The sequence below is a fragment of the Ciconia boyciana genome, unplaced genomic scaffold (genome assembly GCF_034638445.1).
Source record: "Ciconia boyciana unplaced genomic scaffold, ASM3463844v1 HiC_scaffold_38, whole genome shotgun sequence".
Lineage (NCBI taxonomy): Eukaryota > Metazoa > Chordata > Aves > Ciconiiformes > Ciconiidae > Ciconia > Ciconia boyciana.
In genome coordinates this window covers 533,968-552,502 of record NW_027328406.1, presented here as the reverse complement: position 1 = coordinate 552,502, position 18,535 = coordinate 533,968, and the positions used below count along the sequence as shown (strand labels likewise).

The 18,535-nt window shown below is 64.6% G+C and overlaps 2 protein-coding genes across 2 annotated transcripts; one reads left to right on the top strand and one right to left on the bottom strand.

Moving 5' to 3' along the window:
• The first annotated feature begins 43 nt into the window (after positions 1-43).
• Positions 44-8,597, top strand: APEX1 (apurinic/apyrimidinic endodeoxyribonuclease 1). The gene is made up of 5 exons (XM_072849222.1): positions 44-50; positions 541-778; positions 2,775-2,910; positions 3,614-3,806; positions 6,522-8,597. Exons 1-5 carry the CDS (start codon positions 44-46, stop codon positions 7,034-7,036), a joined length of 1,089 nt encoding a protein of 362 aa, XP_072705323.1. The 3' UTR covers positions 7,037-8,597.
• Positions 8,598-13,305: 4,708 nt separating this feature from the next.
• On the bottom strand, positions 13,306-18,363 carry PIP4P1 (phosphatidylinositol-4,5-bisphosphate 4-phosphatase 1). Its single transcript, XM_072849221.1, is given in 10 exon segments — positions 13,306-13,497; positions 14,227-14,317; positions 14,420-14,472; positions 15,329-15,390; positions 15,393-15,430; positions 16,504-16,610; positions 17,329-17,372; positions 17,375-17,469; positions 17,471-17,508; positions 18,325-18,363. Coding segments are annotated over 10 exon segments (711 nt in total). The 3' UTR covers positions 13,306-13,353.
• Between the last annotated feature and the right edge of the window lie 172 nt (positions 18,364-18,535).

Sequence of the window (18,535 nt, the reverse complement as noted above, 5' to 3'; positions counted from 1 at the left end):
CGGTGCTTAAGGTACGGCGGGCGCTGATTGGCTGCGGGGGGCGATGATTGGTGGGGGGCGGGGGGCGGCGGTACGGGGGGGGCGGGCGCTGATTGGCTGCCGCTTGCGGGGGGTGGGGTGGGTAAGGGGGAGCTGATTGGCTGCGGGGGGACGGGCGCTGATTGGCTGCCGCGGGGCGAGGGGGGGGTGGGGGGGGTAACTGGTCTGTTTGGGCGCTGATTGGCTCCGGTTTGGGCACCGGTGGGCGCTGATTGGCTCCGGCTTGGCCCGCGGGGGACGCTGATTGGCTCCGGTTTGCGCACCGGTGGACGCTGATTGGCTCCGGTTCGGGCTCCGGCGGGCTGAGATTGGCCGCCACGTGGCCACGGCGGGCGCCGATTGGCTGCGGCGCGGCGGCGGCGGCCCCTGATTGGCCGATTCAAGCGAGGCGGCGCGCTGATTGGCTGGCCGGCGAGGGAGGGGGCGGGGCGGGATTCCCGCGGGGGCGGGGCCCGCGCTGACGCCTGTCTCCCTCTTCCAGGGGCGGAGCTTGATCCCGAGGGGCGTGGCCACACCCCGGGGGGCGGAGCCTGAGCCCCGAGGGGCGGAGCCCGAGCCCAGGGCAGAGCCCCGGGGACGAAGCCTCAGCCCGAGGGGGGGGGGGCGGGGCGGAGCCGGGGCCCGGTGGGCGGAGCCTGTGGCGGAGGGGGTGGGGCTTGTGGCCGAGGGGCGGGGCCTGCGGCGATGCCGAAGCGCAGCAAGAAGGAGGCGGCCGACGGCGACGCCGGGGAGGGGGCGGGTGAGTGCCCCCCAGTATGGACCAGTACGGACCAGTATGGACCAGTACAGTCCAGTATAGACCAGTATGGACCAGTACAGACTGGTATAGACCTGCATAGACCCGTGCGGACCAGTACAGACCAGTATAGATTGAGCAGTACGGACCAGTACAGACCAGTAGAGGCCAGCACAGACCAGTATAGACCTGCATGGACCAGTATAAGCCAGTATAGATCAGTATAGACCAGTACAGACCAGTATAAGCCAGTATAGACCTGTATAGACCAGTACAGACCAGTATAAGACAATATAAGCCAGTATAGACCAGTATAGACCAGTACAGACCACTATAAGCCAATATAGGCCAGTATAGGCCAGTACAGACCAGTATGGACTAGTACAGACTAGTATGGAGCTGTATGGACCAGTACGGACCAGTATAGGCCAGTACGGTCCTGTATAGACCAGTATAGATCAACCAGTACGGACCAATATAGGCCAGAACGGACCAGTATAGGCCAGAACAGACCAGTATAGAGCTGTATGGACCAGTATAGACCAGTATGAACCAGTATGGACCAGTACACACAAGTATAGACTAGTACAGACTACTATGAACCAGTACAGACCAGTATGAACCAGTACAGACCAGTATAGGCCTCTATAGACCAATATAAGGCTGTATAGATTTCTATAGACTGGTATAAACCAGTACAAACCAGTGTAGACCAGTATGGACCAGTATAGATGAGTACGGAGTAGTATAGACTTGTGTAGACCAGTATGGACCAGTATAAACCACTACAGACCAATATAGATTTATATAGCTCAGTACAGACCAGTATAGACCAGTATAGACCTGTAGGGACCACCATAAACCAGTATAAAGCAGTATAGACCAGTATGAATCAGTACAGACCAGTATAGACCGGTATGGATTAATATAGACCAGTACAGACCAGTATAGACTCATATAGACCACTGTGGACCAGTACAAACCAGTATAGACCAGTATAGATTGATGTAGACCAGTATGAACCAGTACAGACCAACATTGGGGGGGGGGCGGGGGGGGCAAACCAGTATAACCCAGTATGGATCTCCCAGTTGTTTCTCAGTGCTTCCCAGTATGTCCCAGTATATCCCAGTGCCCCTAAACCCCCTCCCAGTCCCTCCCAGTGGCTCCCAGTGCCATCCCAGTCCCTCCCAGTTCCCTCCCACTGCTTTCCAGTCCCATCCCAGTCCCTCCCAGTTCCCTCCCAGTGCTTTCCAGTCCAATCCCAGTACCATCCCAGTGCTTCCCAGTCCCCCCAAGTTCCTCCCAGTTCCCTCCCAGTCCCCCCCAGTCCCTCCCGGTCCCCCCACAGTCCCTCCCAGTCCCCTCCCAGTCCCCTCCCACTCCCCCCAGCCCCCTCCCAGTCCCCCCAGTCCCTCCCAGTCCCCCCAGTCCCATCCCAGTCCCCCCAGTTCCCTCCCAGTCCCCCCAGTCCCATCCCAGTCCCCCCAGTCCCTCCCAGTCCCTCCCAGTCGCCCCCCAGTCCCTCCCAGTCCCCCCAAGTCCCCTCCCAGTCCCCCCAGTCCCATCCCAGTCCCTCCCAGTTCCCTCCCAGTCTCCCCAGTCCCCCCCAGTTCCCCCCACTCCCCTCCCATTCCCCCCCAGTCCCCCAAGTCCCCTCCCAGTCCCCCCCAGTCCCATCCCAGTCCCTCCCAGTTCCCTCCCAGTCCCTCCCAGTCCCCCCAGTCCCCCCCAGTCCCTCCCAGTTCCCTCCCAGTCCCTCCCAGTCCCCCCAGTCCCCCCCAGTCCCTCCCAGTCCCCCAGCCCCTCCCAGCCCCTCCCAGTCCCCCCAGTTCCCTCCCAGTCCCCCCCCAGTCCCTCCCAGTCCCCTCCCAGTCTATCCCCAGTTCCCTCCCATTCCCCCCCAGTCCCTCCCAGTCCCCCCAGTCCCCCCAGTTCCCTCCCATTCCCCCCAGTCCCTCCCAGTCCCCCCAGCCCCCCTGACCCCGCCTCCCCGCAGGGCGCCGCCCCCGGAAGGCGGGGCGATCGGAGGCCCCGCCCCCGTACGAGGACCCGCCCCGCGGGAGGTGGCGCCGGGCGGGCAGCGCTGCACGCTGCGCGTGACGTCATGGAACGTGGGCGGGCTGCGCGCGTGGGTGCGCAAGGGGGCTGCAGGTAGGGGGACCCGGAAGTGGGGGACCCGGAAGTGGGGGGACCCGGAAGTGGGAGGGACCCCGGAACCTGGGGAGGGCGGCGACCCGGAACTGGGGGGAGGGGAGGGGGACCCGGAATGGGGGGGCTGGGACCCAGGCGGGACCCGGAAGTGGGGGGACCCGGAAGTGGAGGGGACCCCGGAACCGGGGGTGGGGAGGGGCTGGGACCCGGAAGTGGAGGGGGACCCTGAACTGGGGGAGGGGGCCCCGGAAATGGGGGGACCCCGGAACCTGGGGTGGGGAGGGGGCTGGGACCCGGAAGTGGAGGGGACCCCGGAAATGGGGGAGGGGGGCCCCGGAAATGGGGGATCCCGGAACCCGGGGTGGGGGGACCCGGAACGGGGGGTGGGGAGGGGCTGGGACCCGGAACTGGGGGGACCCGGAAGTGGAGGGGACCCCGGAACTGGGGGAGGGGAGGGGGCTGGGACCCGGAAGTGGGGGGACCCCAGAACCTGGGGGGGACCCTGAAAATGGGGGGGGATGTGGGACACCCGGAAGTGGGGGGGGCCGCTAAAATGGCGGGGAGGGATCTGAAAAGGGGGGGAATCGGGGGGGGCGGGGCAGGTGATGGGGGAGGGGCCCGGGTGTGGGGGGGCCCCAGGTGACCGGGGGGTCCCCGCCATCTCGGGGCCCCCTCTCCCCGCAGTGGGTGCAGGAGGAGGCCCCCGACGTCCTCTGCCTGCAGGAGACCAAGTGCGGGGGCCCGGCCGTGCCCCCCGAGGTCCGCGCCCTCCCCGGGTTGCCCCACCAGTTCTGGGCTAGCCCCGAGGGCCGGCCGGGCTACGGCGGCGTGGGGCTGCTGGCCCGCCACGAGCCCCTCAGCGTCACCTACGGCATCGGTGAGGAGCGCCCCCCACCCCGCCACGGGACCCCAAGTAGCCCTCGGGACCCCAAGTAGCCCCCATGACCCTCAGGTAGTCACCCGGGACGCCCAAGTAGCCCCCTGGGACCACCAGGTAGCCCTTCGGGACCCCTAAATAGCCTCTGGGACCCCCAAGTTGCCCCCGGGACCCCAAGTAGCCCCTGGGACCCCAAGTAGCCCCAATGACCCTCAGGTAGCCCCCCGGGACTCCTGAGTAGCCCCCGGGATGCCCAAGTAGCCCCCTGGGACCACCAGGTAGCCCTTCAGGACCCCTAAATAGCCTCCGGGACCCCCAAGTTGCCCCCGGGACCCCCAAGTAGCCCCCATGACCCTCAGGTAGCCCCCTGGGACCCCCACATATCCCCTGGGACCCCCAAGTAGCCCCGGGACCACCAAGTAGCCCTTCGGGACCCCTAAATAGCCTCTGGGACCCCCAAGTTGCCCCCCAGGACCCCTGAGTAGCCCCGGGACCCCCAAGTAGCCCCCATGACCCTCAGGTAGCCCCCGGGACCACCAAGTAGCCCCCGGGACCCCTGAGTAGCCCCCGGGACGCCCAAGTAGCCCCGTGCGACCCCAAGTAGCTCCCCACGACCCCTAAATATCCCCCCGCAACACTCAAGTAGCCCCCCAGGAGCCCCAAGTAGCCCCCTGGGACCACCAAATATCCCCTAGGACCCCAAGTAGCCCCCGGGACCACCAAGTAGCCCCTTGGGACCCCTAAATAGCCTCTGGGACCCCAAGTAGCCCCCATGACCCCCAGGTAGCCTCTCGGGACCCCTAAATAGCCCTCCGGGACCCCAAGTAGCCCCCAGGACCCCTAAATAGCCCCGGGACCCCCAAGTAGCCCCTGCAACACCCAAGTAGCCCCCGGGACCCCCAACTATCCCCCACGACCCCCAAGTAGCCCCCAGGACCCCAAGTAGCCCCCTGCAGCCCCCAAATAGCCCCCACAACCCCAAGTAGCCCCCTGTGACCCCCAGGTAGCCACCCGGGACCCCAAGTAGCCCCCACGACCCTCAAATAGCCCCCGGGACCCCTAAATACATTCTGGGACTACCAAATAGGTTCTGGGGCCACCAAATATTCTTTGGGACCCCCAACACCGCCGCAGGACCACTGAATTTTCTCCCGGGCTTCCAATTGTTGCTTTAAGGCCCCAAAATCTTCATGATTGACCCCAAAACGCGGCCAAACTGTCCCCACCCCCCCCCGGGACCCCCAAGTAGCCCCCGGGACCCCCAAGTAGCCCCCAGGACCCATAAGTAGCCCGTAGCCCCCAAAATCTCCCCCTGCCCCCCGATTTGTCCTTGTTGGCCACCAGCCCTCTTCGGTTGGCTCCCAGTTGCCCCCCGTTGCCCCTTACTTGCCCCCAGTTGCCCCTTACTTGCCCCCAGTTGACCTCCAGTTGGCCCTGGTTGCCCCCAGTTGGCCCCAGTTGCCCCCAGTTGTCTCACGGTTGCTCCCAGTTGCCTCCCATTGGGTCTAGTTGCCCCCAGTTGCCTTCCAGTTGCCCCCAGTTGCTCTCCAGTTGCCCCCCCAGTTGCCTCAGTCGGCCCCAGTTGCCCCCAGTTGATCTCCAGTTGCCCCCAATTGCCTCACAGTTGCCCCCAGTTGCTGCCCAGTGGCCCCCATTGCCCCCAGTTGCCCCCAATTGTCTCAGTTGATCTTCAGTTGCCCCCAGTTGCCCCCCAATTGCCCCCCACTTGCCTCAGTTGCCCCCAGTCGCCCCCGTTGCCCCCAGTTGCCCCCAACTACCTCCGTTGCCCCCATTGCCCCCCAACTGCCTCATTTGCCCTCCAGTTGCCCCCAGTTGCCCCCATTGCCCCCAGTTGCCCCCAAATGCCTCAGTTGCCCCCAGTTGCCCCCAACCGCCTCAGTCGCCCTCCAGTTGCCCCCAATTGCCCCCAGTCGCCCCTGTTGCCCCCAACTACCTCAGTTGCCCCCAGTTGCCCCCAATTGCCCCCAGTTGCCCCCAACTGCCTCAGTTGCCCCCAGTTGCCCCCAATTGCCCCCAGTTGCCCCTAACTGCCTCAGTTGCCCCCAAATGCCTCAGTTGCCCCTAGTCACCCCCCAACTGCCTCAGTCGCCCTCCAGTTGCCCCCAGTCGCCCCTGTTGCCCCCCAACTACCTCAGTTGCCCCCCAATTGCCCCCAGTTGCCCGCAGTTGCCCCCAACCGCCTCAGTCGCCCTCCAGTTGCCCCCAATTGCCCCCAGTTGCCCCCCAACTGCCTCAGTCGCCCCAATTGCCCCCAGTTGCCCCCAACCGCCCTCCAGTTGCCCCCAATTGCCCCCAGTTGCCCCCCAACCACCCTCCAGTTGCCCCCAATTGCCCCCAGTCGCCCCCGTTGCCCCCAACTACCTCAGTTGCCCCCAAATGCCTCAGTTGCCCCCAGTTGCCCCCAACCGCCCTCCAGTTGCCCCCAATTGCCCCCAGTCGCCCCTGTTGCCCCCCAACTACCTCAGTTGCCCCCCAATTGCCCCCAGTTGCCCCCTAACTGCCTCAGTTGCCCCCCAACTGCCTCAGTTGCCCCTAGTCACCCCCAACCGTCTCAGTTGCCCTCCAGTTGCCCCCAGTCGCCCCAATTACCTCTGTTGCCCCCAGTTGCCCCCCAGTTGCCCCCAGTCACCCCCCAACTGCCTCACCCCCTCCCCCGCGCTCCGGCCCGCCGTGACCCTCCCCCCTCCCCCGCAGGCGAAGAGGAGCACGACCGCGAGGGCCGGGTGGTGACGGCCGAATTTCCCGCCCTTTTTGTGGTGGCCGCTTACGTCCCCAACGCCGGGCGGGGCTTGGCGCGCTTGGCCTACCGCCAACGCTGGGACGCCGCCTTCCGCTCTTACCTCACCCGCCTCGACGCCCAAAAACCCGTCGCCCTTTGCGGCGACCTCAACGTCGCCCACGCCGAAATCGACCTCCGCCACCCCCAGGCCAACCGCCGCTCGGCCGGCTTCACCGCCGAAGAGCGCGAAGGTTTCGGGGCGTTGTTGGACGCCGGTTTCCTCGATTCCTTCCGCCATCTTTATCCCGACGTGCCGTACGCCTACACCTTCTGGACCTACTTGGGGGGCGCCCGCGATCGCAACGTGGGGTGGCGCCTCGATTATTTCGTCATCTCGCGACGCTTGGAAGGGGCCCTGTGCGACAGCAAGATCCGCTCCCGCGTGCTGGGCAGCGACCACTGCCCCATCACCCTCTACCTCGCCCTATAGCGCCGCCGCCGCCGCCGCCGCCGCGTGAGTTTCCCCCTATAGCCCCGCCCTCCCCCCCCCGCGGGAAGCCCCCCTGAACGGCCCCAGGTTGGGTTGAGGTGATGTCGTCATGGTCCATATGACGTCACGATGGTGCCATCGAGCTCTACTTGGGCGTAATTCCACCCTGAACAGCCCCCGGATTGGGTTGAGGTGATGTCATCGTGATCAATACGACATCACAATCATCCCATCAAGCTCTACTTGGGTGTAATTCCAGCCGAAACACCCCCAAATTGGGTTGTGGTGATGTCATCGTGATCAATACGACATCACAATCACCCCATTGAGCTCTACTTGGGCGTAATTCCAGCCGAAACACCCCAAATTGGGTTGAGGTGATGTCATCGTGGTCCATATGATGTCATGATGGTGCCATCGACCTCTACTTGGGCATAATTCAAGCCGAAACACCCCCAAATTGGGTTGAGGTGATGTCATCGTGATCAATACGACATCACAATCATCCCATCAAGCTCTACTTGGGCGTAATTCCAGCCGAAACGCCCCCAAATTGGGTTGTGGTGACGTCATCATGATCAATACGACATCACAATCATCCCATCGAGCTCTACTTGGCCATAATTCCACCCAAAACGCCCCCAGACTGGGTTGAGGTGATGTCGTCGTGGTCCATATGACGTCACGATGGTGCCATCGAGCTCTACTTGGGCGTAATTCCACCCTGAACAGCCCCCGGATTGGGTTGAGGTGATGTCATCGTGATCAATACGACATCACAATCATCCCATCAAGCTCTACTTGGGTGTAATTCCAGCCGAAACACCCCCAAATTGGGTTGTGGTGATGTCATCGTGATCAATACGACATCACAATCACCCCATTGAGCTCTACTTGGGCGTAATTCCAGCCGAAACACCCCAAATTGGGTTGAGGTGATGTCATCGTGGTCCATATGATGTCATGATGGTGCCATCAAGCTCTACTTGGGCATAATTCAAGCCGAAACACCCCCAAATTGGGTTGAGGTGATGTCATCGTGATCAATACGACATCACAATCATCCCATCAAGCTCTACTTGGGCGTAATTCCAGCCGAAACGCCCCCAAATTGGGTTGTGGTGACGTCATCATGATCAATACGACATCACAATCATCCCATCGAGCTCTACTTGGCCATAATTCCACCCAAAACGCCCCCAGACTGGGTTGAGGTGATGTCGTCGTGGTCCATATGATGTCACGATGGTGCCATCAAGCTCTACTTGGGCGTAATTCCACCCTGAACGCCCCCAAATTGGGTTGAGGTGATGTCATCGTGATCAATACGACATCACAATCATCCCATTGAGCTCTACTTGGGCGTAATTCCAGCCGAAACACCCCAAATTGGGTTGAGGTGATGTCATCGTGGTCCATATGATGTCACAGTGGTCCCATCAACCTCTACTTGGGCGTAATTCCACCCTGAACGTCCCCAAATTGGGTTGAGGTGATGTCATCGTGATCAATACGACATCACAATCATCCCATCAACCTCTACTTGGGCGTAATTCCACCCTGAATGCCCCCAGACTGGGTTGAGCTGATGTCATTGTGATCCATATGATGTCACGATGGTGGCATCAACCTCTACTTGGACGTAATTCCACCCTGAACAGCCCCAAATTGCGTTGAGGTGATGTCATCGTGATCAATACGACATCACAATCATTCCATCAACCTCTACTTGGGCGTAATTCCAGCCAAAACACCCCCAAATGGGGTTGAGGTGATGTCATCATGGTCTATATGATGTCACGATGGTCCCAGCAACCTCTACTTGGGCATAATTCCAGCCGAAACACCCCCAAATGGGGTTGAGGTGATGTCATCGTGATCAATACGACATCACAATCATCCCATCAAGCTCTACTTGGGCGTAATTCCAGCCAAAACACCCCCAAATAGGGTTGAGGTGATGTCATCGTGGTCCATATGATGTCGCAATGGTCCCACCAACCTCTATTTGGGCGTAATTCGACCCTGAACAGCCCCAAATTGGGTTGAGGTGATGTCATCGTGGTCCACATGACATCACAATGGTGCCATCAACCTCTACTTGGGTGTAATTCCAGCCGAAACGCCCCCAAATTGGGCTGCGGTGACGTCATCGTGATCAATACGACATCACAATCATCCCATCGAGCTCTACTTGGGCGTAATTCCACCCTGAACAGCCCCAAATTGGGTTGAGGTGATGTCATCGTGATCAATACGACATCACAATCATCACATCAACCTCTACTTGGGCGTAATTCCACCCGAAACGCCCCCAAATTGGGTTGAGGTGATGTCATCATGATCAATACGACATCACAATCATCCCATCGAGCTCTACTTGGGCGTAATTCCACCCGAAACGCCCCCAGACTGGGTTGAGGTGATGTCATCGTGGTCCATATGATGTCACGATGGTGCCATCAAGCTCTACTTGGGCGTAATTCCAGCCGAAACGCCCCCAAACTGGGTTGAGGTGATGTCATCGTGATCAATATGATGTCACGATGGTGCCATCAAGCTCTACTTGGGCGTAATTCTACCCTGAACGCCCCCAGATTGGGTTGAGGTGACGTCATCGTGATCAATACGACATCACAATCATCCCATCGAGCTCTACTTGGCTGTAATTCCACCCGAAACGTCCCCAGACTGGGTTGAGGTGATGTCATCGTGATCAATATGATGTCACGATGGTGCCACCAACCTCTACTTGGCCGTAAATTTGCTCTAAGTGCCCAGAAATGACGTTACAGATGATGTCATCACGCTCAACATGGCGTCACGACGGTCCCATCAACCTCTCCTCGGCCCTAACTCCACCCCAAACGCCCGTATACAAAGTCTGCGCGATGTCATCGCGGTCTATATGGCGCCACGACGATCTCACCGACCTCTCGGTGACCCTATAGACATCCTATGGCTCCATACGTTGGGTCTCCATGAGGTCATCGTGGTCTATATGGGGCCACGGTGGCCCCATCAGCCTCTCGTTGACCCTATAGACATCCTATAGCTCCATAGATTGGCTTTACATGAGGCCATCACGGTCTATACGTGATCCTGGTGGCCCCACGAATCCGTCGTTGACCCTATAGGCATCCTATAGCTCCATACGTTGGGGCTGCAGGAGGTCATCATGGTCTGCGTTGACCCTATAGACATCCTATAGCTCCATAATTTGGCTCTACATGAGGCCATCGTGGTCTATATGGGGCCACGGTGACCCCATCAACCTCGAGTTGACCCTATAGACATCCTATAGCTCCATAGCTTGGATTGACGTGAGGTTATCACGGTCTATACGTGATCCTGGTGGCCCCATCGACTTCTACCTGACCCTATAGGCACCCTACGGCTCCATAGGGTGGGTCTCCATGAGGCCATCGTGGTCTATATGGGGTCACGGTGGCCTCATGAGCCTTTACTTGTCCCTACAGACATCCTATAGATCCATAGGGTGGCTCTGCATGAGGCCGTCACGGTCTATACGGCGTCCCGATGCTTCTACGCGGGCCTGCAGCCGTCCTTCCCGCCCATAAGCTCCATCTATACGGGACCGTCGCGCTCTTCCCAGCGCCGCGCTGGTCCCACCCGCCTCCGCCTGACCCTATAGACATTTCACTCACCCTCCGCCCCTCCTATAGCCCTCTATAGGGATCTATAGGGGGTCACCCCCCCCCCTCTCCTTGGGGCCCACCGGCTCCTCCCTGGCCCTACAGCCACCATAGGGTCCTCGCCCCCATACGTCTCGAGCTTCTTGCTGGGGTCACCCTATGGCCAGGGGCCCTATAGCCTCCTATAGCCCCCGCCTCCATGCATGAGCTCCTCCTATAGGGCTGGAGAATCTATAGGTGCCCCACAGGGGCCTTGCGGTGCTACGGGGGCCCACAAGCCTTCCTATAGGGCATTCCTATATAGACCCCGTAGAGACACCCCGCCCCCCATGACCCCCTATAGATTGCCCCTGACCTACACAGCCCCACAGAGACCCCCCCCAGCCCCTATAGATCCTCTCCCAGCCACTACAAGCTCCCCCCAGATCCCACTCAACCCCTATAGCTCCTCCAGACCCCTATAGATCCCCCTGACCCCTAGAGCCCCTCCTAGCTCCTCTAGGTCCCTCCCATCTCCTATAGAACGCTACAGATCCCCCCCACCCCTATAGAACCCCCAGGTCTGCCCCCAACCCTTACAGCCCCTATCTGACTCCTATAGATCCCCAGCTGACCCCTATAGGTCCTCCCCACCCCTTACAGACCCCACCTGACCCCTATAAATCCTCCCCCACCCTTATAGACCCCACCTGACCCCATAGACCCCCACCTGGCCCCTATAGATCCCCCCAACCCCCATAGATCCCCACCTAACCCCTACAGATTTCTGACCCCTATAGATCCTACCCCCTACCCTTACAGCCCTGACCTGACCCCTATAGACCCCATCTGACCCCTATAGATCCCCACCTGCTCCCTATAGATCCCCACCTGATCCCTATAGACCTCGTCTGACCCCTATAGATCCCCACCTGATCCCTATAGACCTCGTCTGACCCCTATAGATCCCCACCTGCCCCCTATACACCTCCTCTGACCTCTATAGATCCCCACCTGACCCCTATAGACCCCGTCTGACCTCTATAGATCCCCACCTGCTCCCTATAGACCCTATCTGACCACTATAGATCCCCACCTGATCCCTATAGACCTCGTCTGACCCCTATAGATCCCCACCTGCTCCCTATAGACCCCATCTGACCCCTATAGATCCCCACCTGCTCCCTATAGACCCCATCTGACCCCTATAGATCCCCACCTGCTCCCTATAGACCCCGTCTGACCCCTATAGATCCCCACCTGACCCCCATAGACCCTCCCCCACCCTTACAGCCCTCCCTGACCCCTACAGATCCCCCGACCCCTATAGATCCCCCCACCCCCTTATAGCTCCTCCCGCTCCTTACACACCCCCCGATCTATTGGGGGGGTCTCCACCCCATAGCCCCTCCCCCACCCCATAGCCCCTCCCCGAGCCCCTATAGCCCCCATAGGGGCTGGCGCAACCCTCAGGGATCCCTCCCCCCTCCCCTATATATTTTTTACCCCCCGGGGGGAAGCCAATAAACTCCGTTGCTGAACCACCCGGGTGTGGGGGGCCCCGAGGAGGGGATTTATTTACAGCCCTGGCCCCGCCCCCCCCGCTTTGGGGGAGGAGCTACTCCTTAAATAGATATATACAGCGAGGGGCGGGGCCTATGTACAGCGGGGGGCGGGGCTGGGGCCGGGCGCATGCTGGGAAGGGGGAGGAGCGTGCCCCGTCGCCCGGAGGGTGGGGCCAAGTGCATGCTGGGAGGGGAGGAGGGCGGGGCGGGGGACCAAGATGGCGGCCAGGTTGGAAGAGGCGCGCCAAGATGGCCGCCGCCTCAAGGCGGGTGAGCCAAGATGGCCGCCGCACCGGAAGGAAATGCCCAAGATGGCCGCCGGACCGGAAGAACCCATCCAAGATGGCCGCCGCACCGGAAGGATCTGTCCAAGATGGCGGCTCCACGCGTCGTTAGCGTGTCACAAGCGTGGCCGGTGACGTCACAGGCGCTCGGGGCGGGTCCGAAGCACGTGACGTCACCGGGCGTGGCGGAGGCGTGTCCGCGGCGCGTCACGTGACGCAGGCGTGGCGCGTGATGCGGGCGTGTCACCTGATGCGGGCGTGGCCGGCAGACGTCACGTGTCATAAATGTGTCCGAGCCGTGTCACGTGATGCGGGTGCGGCCCCCAAAGTGTCACATGACGCAGGCGTGTCTGACGTCACGTGTCGTAAGCATGTCCGAGGCGTGTCACGTGATGCAGGTATGTCCGAGGCGTGTCACGTGACGCAGGCATGTCACAAGCGTGTCACATGACGCAGGCGTCTCCGATGCGTGTCACGTGATGCAGGCGTGTGCGACGCACGTCACGTGATGCAGGCGTGTCGCAAGCGTGTCACATGACGCAGGCGTGTCCTAGGCGTGTCATGTGATGCAGGCGTGTCTGAGGGATGTCACGTGATGCAGGCGCGTCCGACGCGTGTCATGTGACGCAGGCGTGTCACAGGCGCATCCCGTGTCATTGACGTGTCAGAGGCGCGTCACATGACGCGGGCGTGTCCCGGCCGCCTCACGTGACGCAGGGGCGTGGCCGCCGCCTCCCATCCAATCCCAGAGGCCGGGGCGGGGCTGTGGGGGTGGGGGTGGGGAGGGGGCGTGTCCTCGGGGAGGGAGGGCGGGGCGTGTGGGGTGGGCGTGGTCAGGCGCGGGGGGGGAGGGGCTGGCTGACGCGGACGCAGCCCCAATAGGCCGCCCGCAGCAGACACGCCCCCGCCCCCGCCCCCAGCAGGGCCCAGCCCGCGTGCAGGGGGCGGAGCCGCCGCGCCGGCACCCACGTGCCCACCTGGGGGGAGGGGCCTCGTCGGCGGGGGGGGGAGGGGCGCATAGACGCCCCTCCCCCCCCATATACCCCCCCCCTCCCCCCCCATGCGGGTTCCTGGATCCCCCTTTAGCCCCGCCCCCTTTAACCCCTCCCCTTGAAGCTCCTCCTGCCCCTCCTCCTCCAAGCCCCTCCCCTTAGGCCACTCCCTCCAAGCCCCTCCCCTCAAGCCCCCTCCCCACGCCCCGCCCCGAAGCCCCTCCTCCTCCAAGCCTCTCCCCTGAAAAAGCCCTGCCCCTCGAAACCCCGCCCTCTCCAAGCCCCGCCCCTCAAACAACCCTCCGCACCCCTGTGTCTCCCGAAGGCCCGCCCCTTTAGGCCCCGCCCCTAAACCCACCCCTCGAAACCCCTCCTCCAGACACCTCGGTCCCCCTGCCCCGCCCCTTTAGGCCCCGCCCTCCAAGCCCCTCCCCTCTCGAAGCCCCTCCCTCAACAACCCCAAACCACCCCGCTCCCCAAACCCTCACTCCCTTTAAGCCCCACCCCTTTAAGCCCCAACCCCTTCACCCCTTTAGGCCACGCCCCTTTAGACCACGCCCCCTCCCTTCACACACACACCCACCCCCCGCTCAACCCCCTCCCCACCTCCCCCTCGAGGCCCCTCCCCGTCGAAGCCCCTCCCCATCGAAGCCCCGCCCCTCCCCGAGGCCCCGCCCCCCCCAAGCCCCGCCCTCCCCAGGCCCCGCCCCTCACCGCCAGCCCGGCGGCGGCCCCGGCCATGAGCAGGGCCATGAGGAGGCAGCACAGGCAGCGGCGGCGCGGGAAGCGGCGGCCAATGGCGGAGCTGGGGGCGGAGTCAGGGCGGGGTCACGGCGGGGGGAGGGGCCAGCCATCCGGGCCACGCCCCCACCCCTCCCCCCAAAAAGGGGGCGGGGCCGGTACTTACACCTTGCGGCAGTGCGGGCAGCGGGCCAGGGTGCGGTCGGTGAGCTCCGCCCACTGCGGGGAGGGGGCGGGGTCAGTGCTGACCCACACTTAGGGGGCGGGACCCACACTTGGGGGGCGGGGACCCATGTAAAGGGGGCGGGACCCACACTTAGGGGGCGGGGACCCACACTTAGGGGGCGGACAGATACATGCACAGGGGGCGGGACCTCCATCTAGGGGGCTGGTACCCATATATAGCGGGCGGGACCCCCACTGGGGGGGCGCGACCCACACTTAGGAGGCAGGGACCCATATATAGGCGCAGGGACCCACACTTGCGGGGCAGGACCCACACTTGCGGGCGGAGACTACCACCTAAGGGCGGGGATGCAAAAATAGGGGCGGGACCCACACTTAGGGGCAGGGACCCATGTATAGGGGTGGGATCCGCACTTGGGGGCGGGGACCCACACTTGGGGGCGGATTACCACCTAAGGGGCACGGACACAAAAATAGGGGGCGGGACCCACACTTAGGGGGCGGGCACCACCACCTAAGGGGCAGGGACCCATGTATAGGGGGCGGGGACCCATGTATAGGGGCGGGGACCCCCACTTGGGGGCGGGACCCACACTTGGGGGCGGGGACCACCACCTAAGGGGCAGGGACCCATGTATAGGGGGCGGAGACCCCACTTGGGGGCGGGGACCCATGTAAAGGGGGCAGTACCCACACTTAGGGGCGGGGACCCACACTTGGGGGCTGAGACCCACACTTGGGGGGGACAGATACATGCACAGGGGCGGGACCTCCATCTAGGGAGCAGGGACCCATGTAAAGGGGCGGGCACCCACTTGGGCGGGCCCCCACTTAGGGGCGGGGCCCCACACTTGGGGGCGGGGCCCCACACTTGGGGGGCGGGGCTCACCAGGAAGGGCCCCCCGCAGTGCCCGCAGGCCACGCGGACGCCGCCGGGGGGGTCGGGGCTGGGGCCCCTGCCTGGACGGGGCCCAGGTTGATGATGCGCTTACTGGGGGCACTGGGTTACACTGGGGGCACTGGGAGCGGGGGGAGGGGTGCCGGGGCGCCCCTCCCCCCCGGGCTCCACCCCCCAGTGCCTCCCAGTATGGCCCAGTGACCCCCCAGTGCCTCCCAGTATGGCCCAGTGACTCCCCCAGTGCCTCCCAGTATGGCCCAGTGGCCCCCCAGTGCCTCCCAGTATGGCCCAGTGGCCCCCCAGTGCCTCCCAGTATGGCCCACAGCCTCCCAGTCCAACCCAGAGCCCCACAACCCCTCCCAGTGTCGTCCCAGTCCATCCCAGTACCCCAAAGCTCCCTCCCAGTATCCCCTGGGGCCCTCCCAGTCTCTCCCAGTGCCCCCAAACCCCTCCTAGTCTCTCCCAAGGTCCTCCCAGTAGATCCCAGTCCCTCCCAGTGCCTTCCCAGTACACCCCAGCATCCCCAAACCTCCTCCCAGTCTCTCCCAGTTCCCTCCCTGTCTATCCCAGTCCCCCCAGTTCCCTCCCAGTCGCCCCCAGTCTCTCCCCGCCTCTCCCAGTTCCCCCCCCGTTCCTCCCAATCCCCTCCCAGTCCCCCCAGTCTCCCCCAGTCTCTCCCAGTTCCCTGTCAGCCCCCTTCCAGTCCCCCTCAGTCTCTCCCAGTCTCTCCCACTCCCCCCAGCCCCTCCCAGTCCCCCCAGTCCCCTCCCAGTCCCTCCCAGTTCCCTCCCAGCCCCCTCCCAGTCCCCCCAGTCCCTCCCAGTTCCTTCCCAGTCCCTCCCAGTTCCTTCCCAGTCCCCTCCCAGTTCCCCCAGTTCCCTCCCAGTCCTTCCCAGTTCCCCCAGTTCCCTCCCAGTTCCCCGTCAGCCCCTCCCAGTCCCCCCAGTCCCTCCCAGCCCCTCCCAGCCCCCCCAGCCCCCTCCCAGTCCTTCCCAGTCCCCCAGTCCCCTCCCAGCCCCTCCCAGTCCCTCCCAGTCCCCCCAGCCCCTCCCAGTCCCATCCCAGTCCCCCCAGTTCCCTCCCAGTCCCCCCATTCCCTCCCAGTCCCAGTCCCCCCAGTCCCTCCCAGTCCCCCAGCCCCCCGCCCCCAGTGCCCCCAGTCTGACCAGTAGGGCCGAGGGCAGGCGATGCGCTGGGCCGAGGCCTTGCACACCAGCAGGCAGTTGCAGGGGCACCGCACGTATTTCTTCCCCCCGGGGGCCGTGCGGATGGGCTGGGGGCGGGGCCTCGTCTCCCGGCCACGCCCCTGCCCGGCCACGCCCCGCCAAGCCCCGCCCGCACGCCCTTCCCCGAAGCCCGAGGCCCTTTTGGCCACGCCCCCCCCTCGGGCCCCACCCTCCACCCTCTGACCCCACCCTGCCCCTCCAGACCCCGCCCTCACTCTCAGACCCCGCCCTCCCCCTCCAGACTCCGCCCTCACTCTCAGACCCCGCCCTCCCCCTCCAGACTCCGCCCTCACTCTCAGACCCCACCTTCTCCTCCTCAGGCCCCACCCTCCCCTCCAGACCCCGCCCCTCCCCTCATCCCCACCCCTCCCATCAGCCCCCGCCCTCTCCCCTTCAGACCACGCCCCTCCTCCTCAGGCCCCGCCCTCCCCCTCCAGACCCCGCCCTCCACCCTGACTCCACCCTCCCCTCCAGACTCCACCCTCACTCTCAGACCCCACCCTCTCCTCCTCAGGCCCCGCCCTCTCTCTCCAGACCCCACCCTCCCCCTCCAGCCCTGCCCTCTCCCCTCATCCCCCGCCCTCTCCCCTTCAGGCCCCGCCCTCCTCCCTCAGGCCCCGCCCTCCCCCTGCAGACCCCGCCCTCTCCCCTCAGCCCTCACCCTCTCCCCTCCAGACCCCACACTCTCCCTCTCAGGCCCCGCCCTCCCCTCCAGGCCCCGCCCTCCCCTCCAGGCCCTGCCCCTGCCCTGGCCCCGCCCCTCACCGTGGCCTCCCCGCAGCCCCCGCACTTCACCACGTGCTGGTGGGTTTTCCCTCCACGCTGATTGGCCGCTGGCACACGCGGCACGTGACCGCCGGCCCCGCCCCACCCTCCGGGCTGCCCAATGGGGAGTAAGGGGCGGGGCCTCCCCGGCAGCACCGCCGGTGGCCCGCCCCGCGGTGCCTGGCAACAGGGGGGGTGGTGTGGTGAGCGGCGCCTAAGCCCCGCCCCCTCCTCCTCTTAGCCCTGCCCCTTCCCCAAGCCCCACCCCTCCCACAGGCCCGGTGATCCCAAGCCCCGCCCCGCCTTTCAGCCCCGCCCCTTCCCTCAAACCCCACCCACTTTGGCCCTGCCCACACAAGCCCCGCCCCTCCCTAAGCCCCCCTTAGGGCTGTGCTCTGGCCCTGCCCACCCATTAAGCCCCACCCCTTAAGCCCCCACCCTCAAGGCCCCTCCCGCAGGCGCTCAGGCCCCGCCCACCGCCTTAAGCCCCGCCTCCCGAGGCCAGCAGACCCCACCCCTTCCGGCCCCGCCTCCACACACAGGCCCCGCCCTGTCGCCCGGCCCCTCCCACCAGCCACCCGCTGCCTCCAGCTCCGCCCCCTCTGCGAAGCCCCGCCCACCCTCAGGCCCCACCCTCCCACCTCACCCCTCCAGGCCCCGCCCCAGCGGGCCTCGACCCCGCCCCTTCCTGTAAGCCCCACCCCTTCCCACCTCACCCCCGGCCCCTTTTGCCCAAGCCCCGCCCCTCCCGCTAGGCCCCTCCCACAGGCTGTCTAGGCCCCGCCCCTCAGCCTCCACCCCCCGCCTCCTCCCCTCGGCCCCGCCCCTTCCCCAAGCCCCGCCCCTTCTCCTCCCGGCCCCGCCCCGAAGCCCTCCCGCCTCCCTCCGGCCCCGCCCCCTCCCGGCAGAAGCCCCGCCCTCCCCGCAGGCCCTGCCCCACTCACCCACCGCCGCGGCCCCCCCCGGGCCCCCCCCCGCTCCCGGGCCCGGCCCCGCCTCGGCCGGCAGCAGCGGCGAGCGCTCCCCGTCCGCCATGACAGCGCCGCCCCGCCCCTCGCCCGCCCATTGGCCCGCCCGCCTCACGTGACCGCTGCCCCCGCCCTCCCTCAGCGCCGTTGCCCGGCGACCCGCCTTCCCCGCGCTCCTATTGGCCGGAGTGCCTCACGTGATCACTCCCCCTCCCCGCCTCAGCGCCGTTGCCGGGCGA

Coding starts and splice junctions, on each gene's coding strand:
- APEX1 (XM_072849222.1), top strand. Junction 2,911..3,613: donor TGGGCGGGCTGCGCGCGTGG/GTGCGCAAGGGG, acceptor CTCTCCCCGCAG/TGGGTGCAGGAGGAGGCCCC. Junction 3,807..6,521: donor CAGCGTCACCTACGGCATCG/GTGAGGAGCGCC, acceptor CCTCCCCCGCAG/GCGAAGAGGAGCACGACCGC.